Consider the following 21,836-nt stretch of genomic DNA (forward strand, 5'->3'; position numbering starts at 1 on the left):
TTTTTTCCTTTTGAGAAGAAACAAAAAACAAAATCTCAAAGTCTTTGTTTCAGCCTTTACTCAGCAAAGCAGCAATTCATTCTTTATCAGAAAGCCGCCTCTTCCTAGGGTCAAGGGTCATGGCCTTGAATCCTGAACTTGATTTTTACAACAACGCTCACTGTGGCATTCCCAGAAGCACAGGCCAGGGAACACGACCCTGGATGGGATGTGGGGACAATTTAGAGAACATGATGAGCCAGCATGTCCCTGGAAGATGAGCGGTAATTGGAAAACCCACCGAAAGATATCGATAGAGAAATGCATTTTATTTCTGTAAGTGTGGAACAGTATGTAGGGCCCTGTACTCTGGTCTATGGGGGTCAAGCCTTGGGTGAGATGCTATCCTTGCTGTAAAAATGGCGACTTTGCAACTCAGCATTGCAAATAAGACACCAGGGACCCTGATGCTACAGTCCTGGAATAGGCAAGGTCAATAAGAACCAAAAAAATTTAGAGGTGCTGATATCAAGGGTAAAACTCCCTGCTAACGCCGTTAAATTTGTTACCGTCCAACCCGGAGCTGTCGCTGCGACTGCCTTCATCATCGTCGCTGTTGGGCTCACTGTCTTCAATCTCTGGGATGTTGACCAGGAACTGACGGTCATCGCGCAGCACCACTAGGGACAGCTTGCCCTCCGACCTTTCCACCAGGTGCTTGGTGTCCAACAGGGAGAGGTTCTCGGTGGCCATCCCATTGATCTGTGGACAGGGCGCAGGTCAAAGGTCAGGCAGCTACTAAAGGAGCCTGTTGGCTGCATGACTGCTGGGTTTGTCAAGTGTAGCAAAGCCTCATGGGATTGGAAGGGCCATCCCAGGACATAATGCAATGTATACTCTGCATTAAATCTACTTGGGTGCAAAGCATTGGGTCCCACTTCATCAATGGGACCAGAAATGACATCAGAAAATGTGTTAAAAGCTCCAGGAAAAACCCACACAGACCTTCAGGATAAGGTCTCCTTCTTGCAGGGTCCCTTCCTTCGCTGCCAGTCCAGTGGGGGTCATGTGTTTGACGAAAATCTGACTGCCCAACTTCAGGCCGTATTCTGGTAGGAGATGAAAAATAAACAAAGATACTGTATTAGTATTTCCGTAAAGCACATCCAGGCTGAGACACCGCCTCTCTGGAGAGCTCTCATGGTGCACACCCCTGCCCGGAGCCGAGCTCCAAGGAGACGCGCTCAGCTGCTCTGATGCGGTCTCCTTGGCGACTCGGTACCTGCTGGATTTGCGAGCCAGCTGTGGCTGCGGTTGGTGGTTGTGGAGCGTTTCGCGTCCTTGACACAACCCGCCAGACTCCAGCGGAAGGGGGAAAAACACATGAGCTGGCTTTCCCCAAACTCCGCTCCAAAGCCAGCCGAACCTTCCTCCGCCTCACCCCTGGGTGACTTCCTGCAACAGTGTCAAATCCTTCTCTCCTCGTCGCCATCTCTACCAGAAAACGAGCGAGAGAAAGCAAGCTTGGGAAATTGGTCCTTAATATTTAAAAATTCAGGCATTTATGATCCAGCGTAGAGAGTTAACAGTGAAATGACTCTATAATCCCCATTTCAGGAGTCCAGAGTCCTCAGTTTGGGTAAATAAGCTGGTCCTGTCAGCTCACCGTCTGTGGCTTTCTTCTTCAGCAGTGTGGCCCGGATGGGCCTGTACGGGTCCTCCTGGCTGGGCAGCCTCTTGAAGCCGGACATCAGGGGCAGAGCGTGCCCGTTGCGGTCCGGCGTGGAGTTGCGGGCCTCGCGCTCCCGCCTCCCCTGGCTCCGCCCGTAGTAGTAGCCCTCGCTGCCGGAGTCCGAGAGCCGGCGGGCGGGGCGGTCCTCGTCCGAGAGCTGGGTGCCCCGCGAGGCGGCGCGGGACAGTGGGGCCTTGTGGGCGGCGACGGGCATCTGGATGGTGCGAGGTCTCTTCACCGTCTGGAAGGAGGGAGGGAGAGAGAGAAACGCCCGTCACTGCCAGGCTCAGGCCCTCGGTGTCTGGGGTGTAAAGATCAGAAACCGGCAGGGTTGAACTTGGGCTGAACGGTTGTTATCAACCAACTTAGCAAAGAATCAGAAGGGAGGAAAAAAAAAAACACGATTTCATACAAAAAACGCGATTCGAGAATGTCCCGAGAACGAAGCAGGAACGCACAGGCTGACCTCGCGCCTTCCCAATTTCAGATCCGAGGTCTTTTCCCATTTAAGCTTCAGAAACAGAAACTATAAAACGGAAAGGGCCATCAGCCACGCCCTCCGGACCTGGAAATACAGATCGCCAAATGGACAGGAGGAGGGATCTGCCGCAGGTTGAGAACGAAAACCTAAGAACTGGTACTAGCGAGAAGAGGCTGCCGAGCCCATTGGGTAACGAGTAGATAATTGGGAAGGGCGCGGTCTGTTTGCGAGTTCCTCCCTCCCCGTGCGGCTGTGCTGGTCAGACTCACAATGTTGGCCGTCCTGCCGCAGGTCTTGAGCTGCTGGATGGCGTAGCTGGAGGTGACGTTCTCCATGGCGATGCCGTTGACCATGACGATACGATCCCGGGTTCTAAACGGGGCGGGGGGGGGGGGGAGAGAAACGAGCGGTCAGGGGCGGGCGTCAGTCTAACAAGGCGGGCATCGCTGCTCTGACGGGCACGTGCGATAGCAGGTAGAGGCAGGTCGGCAGTAACCCATTTCAGATGAGCTCGCATTAGAGGTCATCAAGGCCTCTGTTTGTACACTGGGTGACACGTGGTGAATTAATTAATTAGATTAGATGGGGAAGGGCTGAGACCCACATTCTCTCTTGGGATTAATTTAGACAACTTAAGCATATAAAGGGAATCATGGTGGTAGTTGCCGTTGGGTTGTTCAGAGTAGGCTTTTTCCATTTGTGCATATGGCATTTCTACTTTCTATCATGTCCCCCCCCCCCCCCCACCCTGACAACGTGCTCGGGCTCCGTGGCCTGCCTGCCTGCAAGCCTGGCACCCCGATGGGCGCACAGAGGTCCCAAGTTCTTCCTCACTCTTTCAGCGTCACTTAAAAAAAAAAACCATCAGATAAAGGCAGCTTCTGCAACAGCACTCACTGTAGCCTCCCTGCCGCTGGCCCGTTCCTCACCACGTCCGAAATCAACACCGCCGTGTCGCCGGTCATAGGGTTTGGCTTGTCGCGCCCCCCGGATATGGCCAGTCCGAAGCCCATCCGGGGATCCTGGAAAAACAGGGAAGCCGGATATACTATGCAAACACGCAGGTGTGGCCCAGGGGTCTGTACTGCACACGAGGACGTTACAGCAGACCAGAAGGACTGCAGGCTCAGTCCCCCAAGGCAGGAGGGTAATAGGATCTTTTATTCCACTGCAGTTCTTCCATCCATCTTCTAGACTGCTTAATCCAGTTAAGGGCCCAGGGGGAGCCAGAGCCAGAGCCTATCCTGGCAAGCAACGGGCACAAGGCAGGGTACATCCTGGGCAGGACGCCAGTCCATCGCAGGGCCGACAGACACCGACACACACACTAGAGCCAGTTTTCCCAGAAGCCAACTAACCTACCAACATCTTTGGACTGTGGGAGGAAACTGGAGCACCAGAAGGAAACCCACGCAAACTCAGGGAGAACATACAAACTCCACACAGACAGCACTCCAGGTCTGGAGCTTAACTTCACCACAGCGCCGCACTCCACTGCAGTCCACCTACTTAAAAGAGAAATTCCTGCATTCTGCTGGACCAGACCTGCGTACCACTACAACAGTTCGGAATTGGGCAGCCAATTGTTCACACAACACAAAATGGCAAAACTGCAAGCATTTTGCCCAAGTGAAAAACATAACATTTACAAACAAAAGGAGGCCATTACACACATTTTTGGTCATTAGCAGTTAACGAATCTGAAGATCTAATCCAACCCTTTCTTGAGAGAAGTCAGGGTACTGGTTAACACAACATAGCTGGGTGGCTTGTTCCACACTCTCACCACTGTTTGCGTAAGGATGTGCCTCCTGCTCTGTATTTTAAATACACTACCCATCGCCTCCAGTTTGTGTCCTAACATTTACCATTAAACCAAGTCGCTTATGGTTTTATTTTGAAAGCTGAGAAATGCTGGGGCTCCGAGCGTCGGCACTACTTTCTTTAAAAAAGGAACTCCCATCAGGGTAGCACTGTAGCAGAGGTGGGTGGATGTTAACCACCCAGTGATGTAAAGTGGAAACGTGTCTTTAGCTTTACAAAGTCACCACACGGCTCAGGATGAACATGCACCCACAGGCTCAGTATCCTTGAAGGTGAAACAGGGGCAGTTGATCAGCTCAAGGATAGGAAGCGTCAGTAAAGGCCATCTCTATAAACAGTGTCCTGTTGCTCCTTCTGAGGGGAGACTGCAGCAGACTCACCTTGTTCACTGTGATGGTATACTGCTCCCATATTGTCATCTCCTCCATCTCTGGGTTCTACAAAATAAGAGGGAGAGGAAAAAAAAAAAAAGATTTAAAACGTGCCTTTCCCTGTACAGCATGGTACGGTGAAGCATTCCCGATAAACCAAACAAAAACAGGCTGGGAGGTTAGTTAAGATAAGCAAGTGTAGAGTAGCTGTGCACACAGTACTGCTCTTTCACCGAACAGAGATTGCTCAAACAGTGGAGAAGAGGACTGTACTGCTCCACCTCGGTTGACGTACTGAAACACACAAGCTGTACGTCCCGTGGTGAAAGGCAGCACGGAGAAAGGACTTTTGGAAGAACAGAAGTGAGTACTTGTGTAAAACATTCTAGAGTTCATGCAGCCATGTGTAAAATTGACCAGATATTTGCCTAAGTCAAACACTAAATGTCCAGCCAAGCAGTATGGGGTTGGGGGGGGGTAAGTGCACCTGTAGGGGAAATGCAAAAACTGCACATTTCTCAGCACCCAATCGAAATCAACCATATTTGTTAGTGCAGGGCTCTTACCCAGAATCCCCTGCTTAGATAATGAAGTCATCTACATTGATTTTATATAGTACATAGGCATAGCCTAAAGAACAGTCATGTTAAGCCCCTAATATTCACTATTTTGCTTTTTGAAACTGCTGTTTTTGTACTGGTGTAAGGCTAGGCATGCTTTCTCTTTCGCATTAATCAGAGCCATCAGTACATTTCAAACTCCTAGAATCCATTCACAAAGCGACAGCTCCATTTTACTGACTGATCACATTACTAATACGCAACTCATTTTGTAAGCAAACAAAATAACATTATAATTGCAACCCATGTTTCACTACAACATACCACAGATATCTTTCAGCAGATGTCATTACATTTGGTTTAAAATCTCACTGTTGCATTAGAATATAATGCAGAAACATTCCAATGGATGTGACCCTTAAGAGTGCACCTAGCTTTTGGAGACACATGCACTCAAAAAGTATCAGTTGAGCTGGGGTTATTTAGCCCATTACTGGTAGAGTTAAGCTCCAGCTTTTCAGAAACCATCCTGTATCAGGATTGTTTATCAGAATACATATCAGAAATGTATTCATTACCAAAGCTAAATGAACAACAGCTACTTAAGCCACTGTGTACCGAAGTTCACCTCAGCAACTATCTCAAGTAGAGTGGGCACTCTATAAACAGAGTGTGAGCTCTCATGCCCTCATTCATTCACAATCTACACAAAGGATGCACGTGGTCCCCATCCCTGTTATGCTGCCATCTGCAGCCTGGAAAGCCAGGATGAACTCAATTCCGCTTGCAAATAACCTGGGATGCAAAGCTACAATGAAGCAGCAGCATAAAATCAGAAGGGAAAGTGCTGCCCTTCGTGCACAGTCACTCAATGGTTTTGGAGAGCTGCCACAACCAAGGCTATATAGCCCACAGGCAAATAACAAGACTCATCCAGGAGCACGGCTGTTCTGAAAGAATGAGTTTCGCCCAGAGTTGTTCAGGACTTTGTTTTTCCTCAAAACAGACCGCCCTTTGCCATGGCAACATGGCAATGAGCACACAGTTCAGTCAGAGCCTTGCGTCAGGAATTCTAACTTGTGCAGCCAGTTTCTTCCAATCTCTGTTTTTCAGCTATTGGCGAGACGGAAAGTGTGCAGGTGGAGAACACAGACCTCTGTGCCCTCCAGCACCAGGGAGGAGGTGCCCTGACGGAGAGGAGGAGGGGCTGAAGGACACAAACCTCTTGTGCAATAAGAGTGGCAGAAGCACTCTGGGATCTTGCTTGGATAAACGGAATCAAAATGAATAATATGGCCTCCAGTTGCTTTCTCACCACATCCTGAATACCAAGATCATGCTTTCCTTTGAGTCTGCTTTTTATTGAAGCTTTGATAGTTCTGTGTAGTTTATTGTTGTTTAAAAGTTATGAATGAGTTCCTTTTGCTTTACTGCCCCTATAGTCAATTGCTCACTAGACACTTACTGCACCGAAATCCAGTGTGACAAACTACATGATGCTTCCCACCCAATTTGGGCTCAGATATAAGTGGGCTGGTCCACCTTCGCCGCAGCTCGGTTTCACATCAAAGCTTCTACCCATCTCCCGAGTGAGGGCAGGCGCAGGCCAGAAGCCCAGGAGCTCGCCTGGCACGGGGGGCAAGCCCACCCCGTTTTACCAGAGACTGCATCGGGGAGATCAGTGCCAAAGGAAAGCAGGCCTGCCCTTGGAGCACAGGGGCAGATCCTCAAGGACTTGTAGTCAGAACTACAGTGTTTGTGCCCCAGAATAACCTCACCACCAGATTCCTTCTACTTTTCAAGACTTAGTACACCACCAATTCCAACCATGCCTTTGTTGTGTGCCTGTTGCTTTATGAGGTAATTCTTTTATTTTTACTCTCTGCTACAGGGAAAAATGGGTTTTAATGCCACAGAGAACAACAGTTCACTTCCTGCTTAGGGGACCAATCGGGGATTCATTTGCAAGCCAAATGTATTTATTCTGTATATATTCTATATTCTTCCTGCTCGTTAAATACCCAGATGCGGCAGTATTTCCAAATAGTACTCCAAACCAAGTGGCACAGGATTCTAATGTACCTCTGGCAGGGGGAGGGGGGAATGAAACTGAAATGAACTGGGTTTTTTTTTTTACAAGCTCACCCACAACGCAACGATAAGGAGGTTCATCCCCATCAGACCTGGGCTGGACTAGAATACTTGCCACCACAACTAGAGTAATGTGAAATTCCTCTTTTACTGCTCCCCATTTGCAATGCAAAGCATTTTGGCACTGAGCTTGTTCACAAGAAGCCATGTCTGCAACGGGCAGACCGTCCGAAGGATGAAGCCGACTGCACGCATAAACACAGCTCCATTTCCGGAGCACTCTGCACAAGATTCCTCTTACTGTCACCTTTCCCAAAAAGCTCAGTCGCACAACAGACCACTTAAGGGAAGAAGACGCACACGATGTCCTGATCTCTTAAGGTCTTTTAAAAAAAGCTAAGGCAATGCCAGACCAAGGCCAGAACACGGATCAGCAGCTGCACATGAGAAATCGACCGTCAGTGCTCATCGAAGAACCATGGACATCCGGAAAAGAGACAATCGAAGGGCCAAGGTCAGTTTTACCTTCACGGTCACATTTAAAAGACTTCAGACATGCCCATGAAGGAGAGACCTAAAAACTAAAGAGAAACCTGCGCTGATCAGCAGACGGATGGATTACACGTGTAATTTCACTGCACCTGTTCAGGGCTGAAAGCCTTTTACCTCCAGATTGTGCCAGACAGGAACGACACCAGCTTGGAAACAAAGTTCCACCATTTACCAAAAACAATTCAACACACAGGAGCCCAACCCCGATGTGGAACGAATCTTTGCAATCAAACTGAATACACAGCAGTTTCCAGGACGACTTCATTTCATGACCTATATTTACTGAAAGAGGTTTTCATAGGACAAATACATCAGGGTCGCAGTTGTAGCCATTAAAAGGTTCTCCTCCAAAAGGTGACAGCTCATGGTTGAGAGCTTGCAAATATTTGCTCTACACTGGAAAATCTGGGACTGAGAAGCAAAGGCAAGCCTCTGAGTGTACACAAGGCCCAGATAACAGGAGTCACAAAACTCCCATTAGTAACTCCCATTGCCTGCTGCTTGTCCTCCAATAACAGGGGACCTTTTCCCTTTGTTCTGCCTGGAAGGAATGCTTTGTCCAGGTGCAGGAAGCATCTGGTTCTGAATCATCTTTGCTTGTATCTCCGAAATAACATGCGCGCATATGACGGAGTGTTTGGAGAAGAGAGACTGAAAGAACAGATATCCAAGGAAACGGACACCAGCCAGCGCTAGGAGACCTACGGTACCAGGAGCTCCTTTTCCACACCCCCTTGTCTCACTTTAACAGATTATCGGCCATATACAATTTCTTGTATTAGGAATTTGTCTTTTCGCAGACCCCAGCTCTATGAGACACACGGACGGGGAGAGAAGCTGGGGGTCAGAGCGCAGGGTCAGCCATTTATACGGCCCCCCTGGAGCAGTTGGGGTTAAGGGCCTTGCTCAGGGGCCCCAACGGAGTAGGATTCCTCTGATTCCCCCAACAAGTGAATTATTTGCTTTAAAGAATGAGTAGAAACGCAAACAATTACAGACAAAACACACTCACCACATCCTTGAACCTCACCGCCATCCTGGGGTTAATTCCTTTTTCATCAAGCTGTCGCCCCCTCTAAATGTGGGCCAGTTTTCACCGGCATGCCATATTCCGTTTGTAAAAGTCTTTAAAACAACATCCCAACAACTACTCCCCCTGAGCCTGGAAGCAAGCCGGAGAGCTCATTCCCGAGTCCTTGTCCGCGTCCACTGGACTGCACCAGCCACGCCAGGGTGTAAAGGGGGTCTTTTGAGTTTGCTGGGAGTAAAAGGTGAAAGATGTGAAAGCCAAACTGTGTTTACCAGGCACTCGCCTGGGGGGAAATAAATTCTCTCATCCAGGCCCTGAGCTCCTCCCAGTATTGTTCATACACTGATAGTTGTTTGTGGACATTTTAAGGTGGAGGTAACTCACCTGGGCATAAGCCACAGCTTCAGTGCCTCATGGAAAAGCATTGCCACCTTAAGAAAAGTCAGGTATAACTAATATGGTATATAGGGAGGGGCTGGATATAACTAATTAACACTACTTGACTGGCCATTCACGAAGGGAATTCCAGGCTTCAGAATGCTGGATAATCATTACCCGGGACTAATGGCCAGGTCCTTAACCTAAACACAGACCTCTGATCTAGTCATCAGCCCTCTTAATCTTAACATCAATGAATAAAGAAGCAAAAAAAAATCAAATTAAAGTTTATTACTGGTGGAAGAAACAATTGAGCAAGAATCAGGTTCTATATAAATCAAGAAAAGAGCTATGATGTCAAACAGCCACTCTGTGGCTAAGGATCTGTGCCTGTGACTAGAAGGTTGCCGGTTCACATCCTGCAGGCGGCAGAGGAATCCTACTCCGTTGGGCCCCTGAGCAAGGCCCTTAACCCCAGCTGCTCCAGGGGTGCTGTACAATGGCTGACCCTGCGCTCTGACCCCAAGCTTCTCTCTCCCTGTCTGTGTCTGTGTCTCATGGAGAGCAAGCTGGGGTATGTGAAAAGATGAATTCCTCATGCAAGAAATTGTATAGGGCTAATAAAGCAACATTATCATTATTATTATTATTACTGTCCTTCAGAGAAAAGCAGCACCCTATTTCAGGCTGTAATGCTCTGTGGGGTATTTTGAATGCTGCATCGAGGTGGTGCTATTGTGACACCTGCTGGCGGGAATTGGGATTTCCACCACTTATGCACACTCGTGCTTCCAAGACTGAGCATAGTTGCATTTCCCCCCCCACCCAAACATTCTGTTTCAGGGGCAGCACAGTGGTGCAAAGGTCGGCATCACCGCCTCACAGTGCTGGAGCACCGGGTTCAACTCCCAGGATGTTATCCCTGTAGAGTGTGCATGTTCTCTTGTTCACATGGGTTTCCTCCCACAATCCAAAGACAGGCTGGTGGGTTAACTGGCTTCTGGGAAAATGGGTCTGGTGCGAGTGTGTGGGCGTTTGTGTCTGTCTGCCCCGTGATGGACTGGCGTCCCTTTCAGGGTGTCCCCTGCCTTGTGCCCAATGCTTGCCAGGATAGGCTCTGGGTTCCCAAGAAAATGGGGGGGATGGATTTTGTTTCACCTGGAAACCTTGATCTTGACACTCTAAAAGAATTGAATTTCGACACTCAACGCTACTCCTTCTTTCACAAGCTTTCTCGTGCGGAAATGGTGAAAAATCACATACTGCCATGATGCTCACTATTCTCTCACACACATTACCTAACATAGCATGCTGGAGTATCACCTATACAGCATATCCATGATGGTCTGAGCCACTGATGGTAACATACAAGGCAGAAGGCAAATGAAAAAGGTTCATGTGAATGGTTTCACCATTGCAACAGCCTGTTTGGTAGGTTTCGCTATCAAACTGACTCAGCAAACGGGAATAAAATACAGCAGCAGCAAAGAATAACCTGCAATATCTTAAAATGGAGAGAGAGGAAAAAAAAGACTACATTCACAGATTTAACCATTTCAAACCTAATGAAATAATGCAGATTGGTCAGAGCCTGGAACTCCTGGAATTAATAGTGAAAGTTGCTGTGTAATGCGCTCTGAAAGGTTTCGCTGCAGTAAGAAAGCAGTGCAGGTACAATAAACTACTTAAAAAGAATGTTTGCCAGCAGTTCCTCAATTATCTAAATAACTGTTATTCAGTACTGATAAATAATTAACAAGCGAGTCACACAGACAGAAGTCACCAGTTCTCATAAAAGAACTGCTTTCACTGTCATATACAGGTTGTGATTTTCCGGTCGTGAATTTATATATTAATTTTAGGTCTTGATGCACTCCAGAAAGCCCTGAATTTGCAGCTCCATATTTCTGTTTTTTAGAGACTCGCAAAACACAGAAAGACCTTGTAAAAATGCAAAGGCCCACTTAATCTGTAACGTTCTACAGGAACATATTGGATACAGAACAAAAGCAGAGAAATCAGTTACGCCAGGAAGTAACGAAAACCTTGAAAACCAATCAATTAGAGATAACTTAGCACAAAATAACAGAATGGACAAATGCAGGCAGGGCATAGCCAAGTGTAAACACTCATCAGCAGACAGCCAAGGTGCACCAACCTCCTATCTCAAGATAAAAACTCCGATATAGTTTCTTTTTTCCTATCGTTTGTATATAAAGAGGTGCTTGAGGCAGAATTCCCCACCTTCTTAGCAAATCTCTTACTTGCTGTGAATCCTGGGATAGGATTGATGCCGGTTTTCGACTGATTGCAAATCCTGAGATGCCCGTTCTTCCTGGTTTTCAGTTCCGGACGGTATTAAAATACACTGTCAACAGTCCCATGGTATTTACCCAAGCAGTCTCCCCCGTACTCCCAAGACCAGCCCGAGGCTACAATTACACTTTCCCCGGTCTCCGAGCCTCTGCTTCCAAAGAAGTGAAATGCATCTGACTCAGAACAAAACATCCAGGGGCTACAACCCTGCTAAGACAGATACCAGCCTCCTTTGCGCATCAGTCTTCCCCCTTAAGAGTTTTTCTTCAATCCCTTATATAGGCAGGTAAGTCAGTTGAAAACAAGATTTCAATCAGTGCTGTCCATTTATATGGCAATTTTTGGCCATATGTTTCCAGTGCAATTTAAGTCTAAGGGCGGTGCACAAGCACAGAGTCACCTGGGAACTGAAATCAAGCCCCCTGGCCCTCACCGCTGCTCAGGAATGACAAGAGGTATTTGCACAGTCGACAGGATGTGAACCCGAGACCTCGCTCAGTTTCCAGGTCAGACGTGCGCCAGTCCTCCGTGTTCACAGAGCACTGGAGCCTCAGAGACTAGCCTCCTCTCCAATTACAGCATCGGTCTTTTTTAACAGGGCTTTAAACCTTTTCACCAAGAACAACGCTGAAAGCAGAAACGTATATTTAATGCTGAAGAAGAAGGAGGGGGGAAAAAAAATGCACTTCAGGGGATTTCTGAGCCGAAACTGAGCTGAAAGCGAGAGTCGCTGGCACGCGGGCAGGTAGGAACCTGCTGTAGCAGCAGAACCAGTAGGACGAGTCCAGGAGAATGCGAGTCGGAGACCAGCTCCACATTCCCTGGTCCCGGACCGCGAGCAGGACGCCCCTGCTCCCCGCCCCTCTCTCGGACCCACAGCAGGGCGAACAGGGAGAAAAAACAAGGGCAAAGGTCCGCGCAACGAGACGATGAGAATTTGGAGACCGTCTCCCTTCAGCCTCCGGCCTAATTCATTCTAAAGATTGGTGCGAGAGTGTGTCATTCCAGAATTAAAAAAAAAAAACAAAGCTGATGGAATCAAAGGGTGTGTGTGGGAGTGCGTCTCAAAATCCTGTTTTTAAACACCAAAACCTGGCACCCGTAGCCAACTGGTTGTTCTCAGGCATTTGCAAAAGTTGTACAAATAGTTTAAACGACGTATTCCTAATTATAAGATAGAAACCTGCTAATCACAACTCGACATAAAAGCCATTCCACTCGAACTCGCCAGTCCAGGATTACACTCGCCAGTACAACAGGTCAGTAAGGGGTATTAACTCAGCAGGCAAGAAGATTTGCGTTATCCAAGAATCTGTTTACGACATAACCTGAACCCCCCCCCCCCAATTTGAGATTTCAGTACAGGAGTCTCAGGCAGTGGTGGTGGGGGGGGGGTGAAGGGTTTAGTGGCGCTTAAAATGCGAGTCTCGCAAAATACTGCCGTGCACTCACGACAGAAACGGACACGAAAGAGACGGGGTGCTGGAGACAGCAGACGCAGTACAAGGCACAACCCACACCCAGGATTCCCAGCTCGGCAGTCAGCATCCTGCCTGCTGAGAAGCGCGCTGTCTGGGGCAGGTCTTTATCCCGCCACAGGGCTGTCTGCGAGCCCAGCAGCGCGTCACGAGCTCGGCAGTCCCGGGCCTCATGGGATAGAACCATCGGCACAGACAGCAGAAGCCCAAGGGTGCGAGCCGGCCAAGGCTGTGACTCACACGGGGGGGGGGACAGCCCCTGGTATCTAACAACGGGGGGTCCAGAGGACATTGCCATAGCGCTCCCTCTCCATTTCCATGTCCACTTTCACCTTCACCTCGTCAGGGTGCAGGCGACGGCCAGTACTCTGGCTTCTGGCAGCAGGTGTGACAGCTAGTCTGGTCCCAGCGATGGCCTACAGCTGCAGACTGAACCACCCTCAACTCCCACGACAACGCTCTGTCCAGGGCTGGTAAGTGAACAAGCCCTGGACTGTGACTGGCCACATGATGCACCTATCCGCCTTCAACCTACATTTCTACTTTCACACCGGCTGCAGATGTGCCAAGACATCTCCTCAAAAGAAAAAAAAAAAGCCTGTGAAACTTACTTTTTTTTATTGTCCCTGATGTGAAATTTGCTTGGCAGGCCAGTAAGACAATACCTTCACAACACAAACCCAACTATTAACAAATAAGAGACGGTCACGTATGATGAGAAAGACAAAAACATAAAAGTAAAATATACAGTTGCCCAGATTAAGCACGTTCATATCCTAGCACTTTAATAGATGAGGCGAGATTTTAGCCTGTCGCATTTATAAGGTGACTTGCTGCTATAAACGTTGTGGAGAACATTTCATACTCCCGTGGAACTTTTACGGCAAGCGCCGTGTTGATCTGAATCACCTTAATAAAGTACCCAGGTCTGCGTTTGTTCCTGTTGGAAAAACTCCCTAAACTGTAGGGACGCCTTGGTCCACAAGAACCACCCCGAGGAAATCACCCTCAGAGCGACAACTCAGGAATACTTCGACACCCACGACACGAAACCCCAGTGCGTTATCCACACACACACATCATAAACTGCCCAGGTCTATTAATCGCACGGGGGTTGTAAACTCATAAAAGCAGTTCATCGCGGACAAGGTACTGAAACGACGCTTGAGAAAGAAAATAAACACCTCGGCTAAGGCACAGGAGTGATACCGGATAGTTTTCCCTGCGGATATTTACACATACACACATGCAGTGCTGGTATGGCGTTTCGGGTGTACCGAAATACCCAGGTTTCGCACGGAGGGCGAAACGACAGACAAAACCACTGGAAAAAAAGGTAAGCTACTCGGAACAAAAATAAAGTAAGAAAACTCACCTGTGTGGTGCGTGGCCGCGAGGTGCGCAGGTAAATAAACACTCAATTCCACTCGCAGAGCAAGGATCACCCGTGGGGAAACTCCGGAATCCGTCTCCCGTGACCCTTTTAATCGACTGAGCGATCGAGTGGAGTCCTTAAAGGGGAGGTTTTAAAGCTGCCAGGTATCCAAGACCTTCGTGTTTGCATTTCCTTACAGGTGGCCAATCATTAATGACGGGAAAGGAAAAACACACACACACACACATGCTTGAGGCGTGGAAAGAATTAACTCTTCAGGCACGGAGTAAAAATGTTATACAGGAGCGGGACTAACCATCCGTGCCGGGAACGTTATACAGGACATGGACACAGGGCGCAAACTGGGGCTACACCCCGGACGGACACTGTTCCCTTCTAGGGGGACAGAATTTAGTGACACCAATTCATATAGCCAGCACGTCTTTTGGGGGTGGGAAGAGACCGCAGAAAGTCCAGCCAGACACAAGCAGAACATGCAAACTCCATAGATAATGTGCTACGAGCCCAGGAGTGAGCTCGGGGAAGAATGATCTCGTACAAAGTGACTTAGAACTACATCCACTGAGAAATGCAAAGAGTGGGCGTAAAAACTGCAATGTGGGAGTTTTTTTTTCTCCTGTGAATACTCGCACGAAAAGAAAAACGTGAGACGGGAAGAAGGCTTTCAGTTGACAAAAGTCGTCCTTGTTATATTCAGGGAAATTAAAATGTCAAGATAGGTGCGTCAGATACTGTATAAATGCCAACTTCAGACAACCCCAGTTTTGTTCATTATTTTAAAAAGACGCAGAATTTCGTCTGTTGGGCTTTCTCTGGCCTTACAAAGTGTTTCTCCTTCTACTTTTCAGCGTGGAATTAAGTTTTACGCGCTCCTTTGTCCCACACAAGGGCTGGTCCAAGTTATGGCGCAATATCCGGAGTAGTGTCTCCAGAATGAATCTAGTCAACCTGTTGTACAACTCTGCACCTTAGTAATGTAATAGAGGTGAATGTATCTTCACGTATCGCTGTTCTGCGCAGGTTTTAATTTGCACGTTTTAGCACCAACACCAACGGGAATATAGCCAGCTAAACGTATAAATATAAATAATGTATTTTTGTATAATGTATTATTATGTAATAATATATGTATTTTCTCATTCATCTCAAACATTTTGCCTCTTCATTCTCAGTTTTACATAAGGATTAGCTGTAATGTAATGAAAAAAACATGGTACTGCCAAGGTACACCCTGACGAGACTAAACGCATTCTTGGAATAACAGAATCGCAGACAGCGACATGAGAGAGAAACGCGCGCGGCTCTGAAGAAAACATCCCAACAGCACCCTCTGCTGGAAAGCTAAGGTAGTTTTCTCTTTGCCAGTTTTAGAAAACGCTAATATTGCAATGAGGGTGTAGAAACGCATGATGATGTTGTCCATTCGTCGCTGCGTCACTTATGCTTATGACGTCCAAATTAAATTAAGTGGCTTAAACGCAATTATTTCTCACGCGCTCTAAATCGCTTCACAAGACTGTGAAAATGGACTCGCAATCCAGTATCAACCGCATCTGTGCGTTCCGTCGAGATCGATGTTCATTTAGGCTTCAGGAGGATCAATGAGATTCTCCTTGCCCATACGCGCTGAGCCCGTGAGAGTCTCTATCCCAGCGAGAGCACTGCGCCGCAGTCTGCGACCTCAATTCCACTGCTATCGATTTTGAGCTGTCAGACTATTACAGTCTGCAGGGAGCGGAAAGGGGAAACCTATAGCCCTATTTATTGTGAAGCCACAGGACAATAATAATAATTCCTTACACTTATATAGTGCTTTTCTGGACACTCCACTCAAAGCGCTTAACAGGTAATGGGGATCCCCTCCACCAGCACCAGTGTGCAATCCCACCTGGATGATGCGACGGCAGCCATAGTGCGCCAGTGCGCTCCCCCACACACCAGCTCTCAGCTGGGAGGAGAGCATATTGATGAAGCCAGTTCAGAGATGGGGCTTATTAGGAGGCCATGATGGGTAAAGGCCAGGGGGAAATTTGGCCAGGACGCCTGGGTAACACCCCTACTCTTTTTGAGAAACGCCCTGGAATTTTTAATTAGCACAGAGAGTCAGGACCTCGGTTTTACGTCTCATCCGGAGGACGGCGCCTGTTTACAGTATAGTGTCCCCGTCACTATACTGGGGCATTATCCTGGCTGCCCTTCCTCCTGATCACGTCAGGGGTTTTGATGAGCTGTCAGCCCGAAACCGGGGCTGGTCCATGCTGGGATTACAAACGAGGGCGGCCTCCCGTGTGACACTGTCACTGCGCCAAACAATACCAGCCGCTCAGGGCGTCTCCCGGCAGTAAGAGAAAGACAAACGAAATCAATGTGTGAGCTTATACCTTTATACTCACGTGGTTTCCACCTGGACGTGCTTAGTAAGTGCACACTGGCGTTTCAAGAGACGTCAGGACTTTTTTTTTTACTCTCATCAGAGACCCTTAATATGAGTGTTTCTCATTCAGCAGACTTAATTGCCAAGTGTCGGGTAGTTAATTGTTCAACCTCTACAGTACAGATGTTCAACTCCAGTCCACGTGGGACACAGGATCTTCTGATTTCTATTCCATCTCTGATCTTAATTACTGTACCTTCCTGAGCTAATTATGTGGAGAAGCACTCCGATCGCTTAATCGGATGGTAATTTAAAACAACTCCAAACCTTGCAGTGCAGATACTGCTGACACTCTTGAGCTTGGGGCTTTATCACAGTCACCCAGCTGTGTACAGTAAATTGGCACTGGCTATGCTGGGGACATTCCTGAAATGCACTATCAACCCATCCAGACTCATACAGAAATTATAGTGCTAGTGTATAGCCTCGAGGAGCTAGGTAGCCCATCCCAGCTCCACAGAATAACACCCATCAAGATACAGGAAGGCTCCAGGTCCTGACCTGAACTCAGGGCCCCAGTGCTGCGTGCCCACAATGGTAACCACTGCTATCTGTGTGGAGTTTGCATGTTCTCCCCCATTTTCCTCCTGCAGGCCATAAACATGCTAGTAGGTTAACTGGCTTCGGAGAAAATTGGCCCTGGTGTGAGTGGGTGTGTCTGTGTGCCCTGATGGATGGGTGTCCCATCCAGGGTGTACGCCGCCTTGTGCCCATGGCTTGCTGGAATGGGCTCTGGCTTCCCTGTAACCCTGTATCGGATACAGTGGTTTAGAAGAGAGCTGGATAGACGATAAGCATGTACTGACTGAACTGCTGGATCAGGTCAGTTCTTAACACTAACGGAACCCCTTCACTCAAATATAGCAGAGATTATAACACATGGGTCGAAACAGACAGGTGTCAGTGGGGCCAGCAGGGGGCGCTCACCCTGCGGTCCATGTGGGTCCTAATGCCCCAGTATAGTGACGGGGACACTATACTGTAAAAAAGGCGCCGTCCTTCGGATGAGACATAAAACCAAGGTCCTGACTCTCTGTGGTCATTAAAAATCCCAGGGTGTTTCTCGAAAAGAGTAGGGGTGTAACCCTGGCATCCTGGCCAAATTTCCCCCTGGCCTTTACCCATCATGGCCTCCTAATAATCCCCATCTCTGAACTGGCTTCATCACTCTGCTCTCCTCACACTGAGAGCTGCTGTGAAGTAATGTGCTATTTCTGTGAAGTAATGTGGAAAAATTGTCCTATAAAAGAATGACAATGAATGAACATTGAAGTTAGCTTTTCAAGCACTGTAATGGAATTACTGTAAACCCAAGCCAGGACAGAAATAATAATAATAATAGTTTATTTTGACATATGTACATTAGGGTGCGTATTTATGTTGTTCTCTCAGGTCATGCACAGTACATTACAAAACAGTAAATAAGAATAAATAATGACAGTAAAACGGTAAATAATGAATAATGACTACACAACAAATCCACAACAATTTACAACCGGTAGTACACAACAATAAACACACAAGAAAATAAATACGTGATAGCCAAGTAATAATAACAATAATAATAATAATGATAATAATAATAGTAGTAGTAGTACTAGTAGTATTAGTTGTTTGAGCTCAAAATAAACCTAACAACTATACACCCAGCCTTACGTTTTTAACATTTCTAAAGCGTTTGGAACATCATCGATCGAACAGGCTTAGTGACGTCATCGCTGCACACAGGCTCTTCGTGCGATGACGTAGCGCGGCGTCTTTGCCTACCCAGGAATACGTGACGTGCTGCCCATGGAGTGCAGTGGGGGGAGAATCAGACTGGTGGAGGAGAGACACAAACAGCAGCACCCGGCGCTGATGGTACTGTTTTGCACGGCTGGCGTCGGGTTTATGTAGAAGACCTGTACAACAGCACCTCGGGAGGCTCGCGTCTTATGTCTCATTCCCCGTGTTCCCCATCTGCCGTACGCGTGGGAACTCTCCAAGTCCCCCTTCCCCTTAATTTTTAGAGAGATTTCAGAAAGGCTGCCTCTACGGCCATCGTCTCAGTTGGAGGGGGGCTGCTCTGCTCGGCTGTGTCGGGATCCTGAATGGACGCCGGGGCGGAGGGAGCTGCGAGCCTCGCCGAGGCCGGGGAAGGCAAGCCGTTCTCGGGGGCTGTGGCGCCGGAGGAGACTGAGGCGGTCATCGGGGTCAGCTGCGGCATGGACGCCGGGGACACCGGTAGGAGTGCCGCTTGTTTTCTGCGGAGCTGTCAGCTCGACGCCCGGAGGGGTTGCTTTTGGGGGGTGAATTTCATTTAAAAAAAAAAGGCAACGATGTTTATCACCGACGTGACGACTCCTTGCTGGGGCTGTGCGGTACGATCATTGCAGCGGTTAACTCGGGACGTCTTAATTGGATTAAATGTCATTTGACTGCAGCGGAGGGTCGTATTTTGTTAACGCTATATGCACAGCGAGTAAGAGGGGGTGGGGGTTATGATTTTAGCCCACCCGATACCGAATTGAAAGGAAAGCATCTGTCCGGAGCCTCGCTTGTTTGTAGAAGATGGGACGGGGTGTCCGGCGATGCTGCCCAGAGTTTTCCGCCCAGATGTTGCTGGAGCTTAATCCGTGCGCTAATCGCCCTCTCCCCTGGCTTGATCGCTTCCGAGCTGCCTGCTCGCCCGCGGGGGGGGGGTTCAGAAATAATATCGGCACAGCCCCCCCCCCCCCAGTTTCCCAGCCCACAGCTGTGGCCGTCTGAGGTGACTGAATAAGCGGTCCCGCTCGTCGCAAATGTCACAAAAAAAACAGAGAGGCTCGTCTTCGGCGGCGTCTGCAGCTCTTCGCCCGAAGAGAAACGTGAGGTGCAGCGCTTGCCGTCTGGCGTCCTGAAATAAACGCGTGATGTGATGTTATTAACTGGGGTTAACGCGGTGATAATTCGCACAAGTAGCTATGGCAGCCGCGACCCGAGCCGGTAAAAGCCGAGTTACTGTGAGCGATGGTGCCGAAAGGGAAGGCTTGCCGTGGTGTGAAGTGCATACCGGAATTAGGGCTCATTTACCGTCGTCGTTATCTGTTGTTGTTGTTGTTGTTGTTTTTCTGGAGCCCTGGTAAATTGGAGAATTGCACGTTAATAATATGAAATTCGTTCTTCCATGGTTCTCTGGATAACCTTCACTAAGGTCATTTTTTTGTGTGAGATAAGTTAGCGCGGATCTCCATCGCGTTAGTTACAGTGGCTTCAGAACTGCTGATTCAACTCCTTGATCATTGTATTTTAAATGAAGACAGCTGTTGGTTGGGTCGGCACTTTTGGGGGATCACGGAAATTGGGGGGTGCGTTGTAACCCCCTTTTCTCCGCGCGACGGGAAAACTCGGTCGCGTCGCACGGACCCCCCCCCCCCAAAAAAAAAAAATTTCGAGTTTCATGACGATAAATCAAAGCTCATCTTTGTGAAATCGCACGTCTAGAAACTGGCCGAGACTAGAGGTTGCTTTTTTTTTTGGCAAGACACTACAGATCCAGGGCAGATATTTCGATATTAACCATCAGTCTCGTTTAAAAATCCGCCTTTAAAAAAAACCCAGCAGCCTCGCTGCTTTTTTCACAGGCAGCTGTTCAGATTGCTGACTTCACTGTGCGTAACGTCGGTAGTGCAGTGTTTTACAAAACGAGGTGACGTTTGTGGTCCCTGATATAGAAGCCGTGATGATGGAGCCAGTCAGCCAGGCCGAGTGACCGCTGTCTTCCCTGACACAGTGCAGCCCCTGACCTGTTGCGGTTCTTGGGAGTCTGCTCTTGTTCCTAGGGGTTAAGTTGCATTCAGGCCTGGGTGTGCAGTACAGCTCGGACTCGTGTCTGGTGTGAATACAGGGGACCCCCTGCTGTTGTCTGATTAGTAGTGGACTGTCGCTGTTGTCCGCAGAACCACAGAGCCCACTCTGTGCAGCGGCGCTCTGGAAGAAGCTGGCAACCTCCAGTAGCCAATAACCTGTCCTGACTCTCTGTGGTCATTAACAATCCCAGGGTGTTTCTCGAGAAGTAGGGGTGTTACCCCCAGTGTCCTGGCCAAATTTCCCCCTGGGCTTTACCAGTCATGGCCTCCTAATAATCCCCATCTCTGAACTGGCTTCATCACTCTGCTCTCCTCCCCACTGAGAGCTGGTGTGTGGGGAGCGGACTGGCGCATCATCCAGGTGGGGCTGCACACTGGTGGTGGTGGAGGGGATCCCCATGACCTGTAAAGCACTTTGAGTGGAGTGTCCACAAAAGGGCTGTTAAAAGAATAAGGGATTTACATATTAATTATTATTATTATTATTATTATCACCAAATCACCACTGGATGGCATGGCTAGTTCCTTCTGATTTCTATTGACGGGGCAAATACTCCTGTCGGAGAGATCTGGGCTCAGATTACTGCAGTTCGAGCGGGTTCCCTCTATAAGTTTTTTAATCCATATATCCAGATGAGTTTGTTTCCCGTCTGCCCTGTGTGTGTGCCTGGGACTCGTCTGCTTCCGAACCCTTCAGCTAGGATTCACCAGTTCAACTGGAGCAGTAGGGTCCCTAGCTCTCGAAGTGCGCTGTGGAGCCAGATATGAAGAGCGAGGGGAGGCCGAGCAGAGGAGGAAAGCGTTTGCCTGACATCGAGTCGGTTTTTGTGCGATTGTGTGCTTCTGGCTCCACCAGCGGGCTCGCTCGCAGTCCCGTGCTCGTTCCTGGGTCATTAAACGTGCTCCAGCCTCTTGCGGCACTTCAAACTGGCCGGGGGCTTGAACCGTAATGCATGTGCTATTTGCGCACCATATAATTATCGGGGAGCGTGATGTCCGGGTGCCCCGGGAGCGCCCCTGCAGCAGGGATGAATCAGTGCACATATAGATCGGTGCAGAGCGGCGGACACCCGGGAGGCCCCCCATCCGCCTTGATGTTTCACACGCTTCTTCTTCGCTCTTTTCTTGATCGATGCCGCCCTCTTCTGCAAAAACTCCCGCGGTCCAGCCCGGCGTGGAAGCTGTGTGCCGCCGGAGCCCCCGCAGCGGTTTGTCGTTCTACGAGGGTGAAGAAGAGAAAGATAGAGGGAGCCGGCTTCCTGGCTGCTCTCTGAATAAAACTCGCACGACGCCAGGATCTCTTCCAGTGTTTTTTTTTGCCAGGCACTTAGGCCCGACAGCAGTAGCTCCTTATTTATTCAGTGCTTTTGGACCGAAGTATCAGAAA

The 21,836-nt window shown here is 48.7% G+C and overlaps 2 protein-coding genes across 5 annotated transcripts in view; one reads left to right on the top strand and one right to left on the bottom strand.

Moving 5' to 3' along the window:
* Nucleotides 1-14,278, bottom strand: part of tjp3 (tight junction protein 3) — a 30,088-nt gene extending 15,810 nt beyond the window's left edge. Inside the window, exons 1-7 of one of the 2 annotated variants that reach the window (XM_088907591.1) lie at nt 14,168-14,278; nt 4,397-4,453; nt 3,090-3,214; nt 2,462-2,564; nt 1,646-1,952; nt 985-1,088; nt 549-741 (exon numbers count right to left, since the gene is read on the bottom strand). In XM_088907591.1, the coding sequence (XP_088763717.1) occupies nt 549-741; nt 985-1,088; nt 1,646-1,952; nt 2,462-2,564; nt 3,090-3,214; nt 4,397-4,444 (880 nt within the window). In that variant the 5' untranslated portion in view covers nt 4,445-4,453; nt 14,168-14,278. Of the gene's footprint in view, nt 1-548; nt 742-984; nt 1,089-1,645; nt 1,953-2,461; nt 2,565-3,089; nt 3,215-4,396; nt 4,454-8,602; nt 8,902-14,167 lie in introns of those variants that run through there. The other variant, XM_088907590.1, reaches the window with a different exon arrangement.
* A 4,138-nt stretch (nt 14,279-18,416) lies between these two features.
* Nucleotides 18,417-21,836, top strand: part of pip5k1ca (phosphatidylinositol-4-phosphate 5-kinase, type I, gamma a) — a 55,045-nt gene continuing 51,625 nt past the window's right edge. For 2 of the 3 annotated variants that reach the window (XM_088907420.1, XM_088907419.1), the window contains exon 1: nt 18,417-18,845. In XM_088907420.1, the coding sequence (XP_088763546.1) occupies nt 18,713-18,845 (133 nt within the window). In that variant the 5' untranslated portion in view covers nt 18,417-18,712. The remainder of the gene's footprint in view (nt 18,846-21,836) is intronic. The other variant, XM_088907421.1, reaches the window with a different exon arrangement.

Source organism: Atractosteus spatula, chromosome 28, assembly GCF_055471065.1.
Source record: "Atractosteus spatula isolate fAtrSpa1 chromosome 28, fAtrSpa1.hap1, whole genome shotgun sequence".
Classification (NCBI taxonomy): Eukaryota; Metazoa; Chordata; class Actinopteri; order Semionotiformes; family Lepisosteidae; genus Atractosteus; species Atractosteus spatula.